Source organism: Gadus macrocephalus, chromosome 17 (genome assembly GCF_031168955.1).
Source record: "Gadus macrocephalus chromosome 17, ASM3116895v1".
Classification (NCBI taxonomy): Eukaryota; Metazoa; Chordata; class Actinopteri; order Gadiformes; family Gadidae; genus Gadus; species Gadus macrocephalus.
This window is the reverse complement of record NC_082398.1, coordinates 3,801,482-3,803,981: the sequence shown is the minus strand read 5'-3', so window position 1 is coordinate 3,803,981 and position 2,500 is coordinate 3,801,482. Positions and strand designations below refer to the sequence as shown.

At 52.6% G+C, this 2,500-nt stretch overlaps 2 protein-coding genes across 2 annotated transcripts in view; both read left to right on the top strand.

The window, feature by feature from the left end:
• Positions 1 to 201, top strand: part of LOC132475583 (activated CDC42 kinase 1-like) — an 8,555-nt gene extending 8,354 nt beyond the window's left edge. The window contains exon 7 of the mRNA XM_060076799.1: positions 1 to 201. This exon is cut by the window's left edge and continues 252 nt beyond it. Coding sequence (XP_059932782.1) covers positions 1 to 67 — 67 coding nt within the window. The 3' untranslated portion in view covers positions 68 to 201.
• A 153-nt stretch (positions 202 to 354) lies between these two features.
• Positions 355 to 2,481, top strand: LOC132475602 (uncharacterized). The gene is made up of 3 exons (XM_060076830.1): positions 355 to 536; positions 1,134 to 1,228; positions 1,769 to 2,481. The coding sequence occupies exons 1-3, from the start codon at positions 465 to 467 to the stop codon at positions 2,421 to 2,423; spliced, it is 822 nt and encodes a 273-aa protein (XP_059932813.1). The 5' UTR covers positions 355 to 464; the 3' UTR covers positions 2,424 to 2,481.
• The last annotated feature ends 19 nt before the right edge of the window (positions 2,482 to 2,500 follow it).

The following is a 2,500-nucleotide window of genomic DNA, read 5'->3' as shown; positions in this document are numbered from 1 at the left end:
AGCAACCAACACACAGCTTCCCTGTTGTTGTGCAATCGCCGACCTTCGAATGTGTGCAATGAGTTAGTGCGCTTCTGCAGATTCTAACGTCTCTTTTAATGTCTCTAAAAAAAAATGCTTTTTTCCTTTTTATTTGTTTCACCTTTTGAAACATATATAAAACGTTCCCTGAAGCACTTCAAGCTAGTATCCTGCTTGGAATACGTTCCCTATAGACAATAAGGCAATAAGTTGTAAAAAAAATAAGCTTCTATAAGTTACAATAATCTAAAACATATATTATAATGTTAACATGATATACTATAATAAAAACGAATATAATTAATGATGATGAATCATATGAACCGTATTGTGCTGACGGGTGTGTGGGTTGTGTTCACGTGGTCCAGATCCTGTGGCGCGTGGAGCGGGAGGGCGAGCGCCTGGCGCGGCCTCAGGACTGCCCCCAGGAAGTGTACCTAGTCATGAGGAGGTGCTGGGCCTGCAGCCCCGCCGACAGGCCCAACTTCTCCCAGCTCACCACACTGGTGGCCGAGGTCAGGGGACGCACACAATCGCGCACACACACACACAAAGATGCACGCACGCACAAACATGCAGGCACGCACACGCACACACACACCTCTTGGGGTCACAAGCACACACACACACACAACCACCTTACGGTCGCACGCACACACACCTTAGGGAAACACACACACACACACACACAAAGATGCATGCACGCACAAACATGCAGGCACGCACACGCACACACACACCTCTTGGGGTCACAAGCACACACACAAGTCCACAACCACCTTACGGTCGCACGCACACACACCTTAGGGGAACACACACACACACACACACACACCTCTTAGGGTCAAACACTAACATACCCCGACATGTTTGACTAGTATACCCACATACCCATTCTCTCCCTCTCCCTCTCCCTCTCCCTCTCCCCCTCCCTCTCCCTCTCTCTCTCTCTCTCTCTCTATCTGCCCTTGACCAAAGCAGTAAGGTCAGTGCCTTGCCTCAAAGGCACCGTTAAACCTCTTCTTCTGTGAGTTCAAAGTTGAGCTAGCAACCTCAGTAGTTTTCTGTTTCTGTTCATTCCTTCCTCTCCCATTCCGCCATACCGTCTGCAGGCTCGACCAATGGAGGTGCAGGCCACCCGGGACTTCAACGAGCCCAGGAAGCTGCCTCTTCAGACCAACGACATGGTGACCGTCATAGAGCACGGGTGAGAGGACCACGAGTGAGTGAGTGAGTGAGTGAGTGAGTGAGTGAGTGAGTGAGTGAGTGAGTGAGTGAGTGAGTGAGTGAGTCGTGAGTGAGTGAGTGAGTGAGTGAGTGAGTGAGTGAGTGATGTGAGTGAGTGAGTGAGTGAGTGAGAGAGAGAGAGAGAGGAGAGAGAGAGAGAGAGAGAGAGAGAGAGAGAGAGAGAGAGAGAGAGAGAGAGAGAGAGAGAGAGAGAGAGAGAGAGAGAGAGAGAGAGAGAGAGAAAAAAAACACGTTGTCCTTTGTTAAACGTGGGACTTGAACTACGAGGCCCTGACTCTGAGATTTCACCGATATCGTTTCTGGTTAACATATCTGCATAACAAACTTAAACTGTAATTAGGGGACACGTTCAGGAGAGAGGTGTTGTACGAAGCACCAGAGCGCTGGCTCACAGGGCATGCGCGGCCCATCTACCCCTTTGACCCTATACACTGACCTTTGACCCTATACACTGACCTTTGACCCTATACACTGACCTTTGACCTTTGGCCCCGTGCAGGTTGGAGCTGTGCGAGTGGAAGGGCCAGAACCACCGGACCCTGGCCGTGGGCTGGTTCCCCGCCAGCCTCTGTGTCCCGACCCTCCCGGCCTCCGGCCCCGTGGCCCGTGGGCCCCGTGGGCCCCGGCTCCGGACCCCCGTCCCAGAGCCGGGCTCCGGCCCCCGCTCTGCCCTCGGCCCTCATCTCGGCCCCGCTGAAGGGGAGCCTGCTGCATCGGGGCCACGGGGACCTGCGCCCCGACCGCAGCTGGGGGACCCCGGAGAGACTGGAGGAGTAAGAGGAGAACACGTCGTGGCATCGCGTCATTGGTCCGACAGACATTGGACCAATGACGCCGTGTTTTTTTTTTACCAAATCGAAACAAACCCCAACCAATCCCTCTCACGCGCCGACTGGCACCCGCCCATGTCTCAGTTTGTTGCGGAAACTGAGTTCGATTTTCAGGCTGTACTTTACTTTACCTTAACGCTCACATTAAGCGGTACTGCCGTAAAACAGGTCAGTCTTAGTTCTGCTTTTATTAGCTCTGTTTTTATTAGTGAAGAGATGCTGGGTTTAAGATCTTGGGCGGGGGGGGGGGGGGGGGGATGGACAGCTCTTACGGGGTGGTGGTGCATCGTTACCCTATATTTAAAAGGGGGTGGGATTAATTAGACCGTCAGCCTTTCTCGTTGGCTCATCTGTGTCAGATCTGGAACCACATCCAACCGGATGAAGGGGTCAGAGGAGTC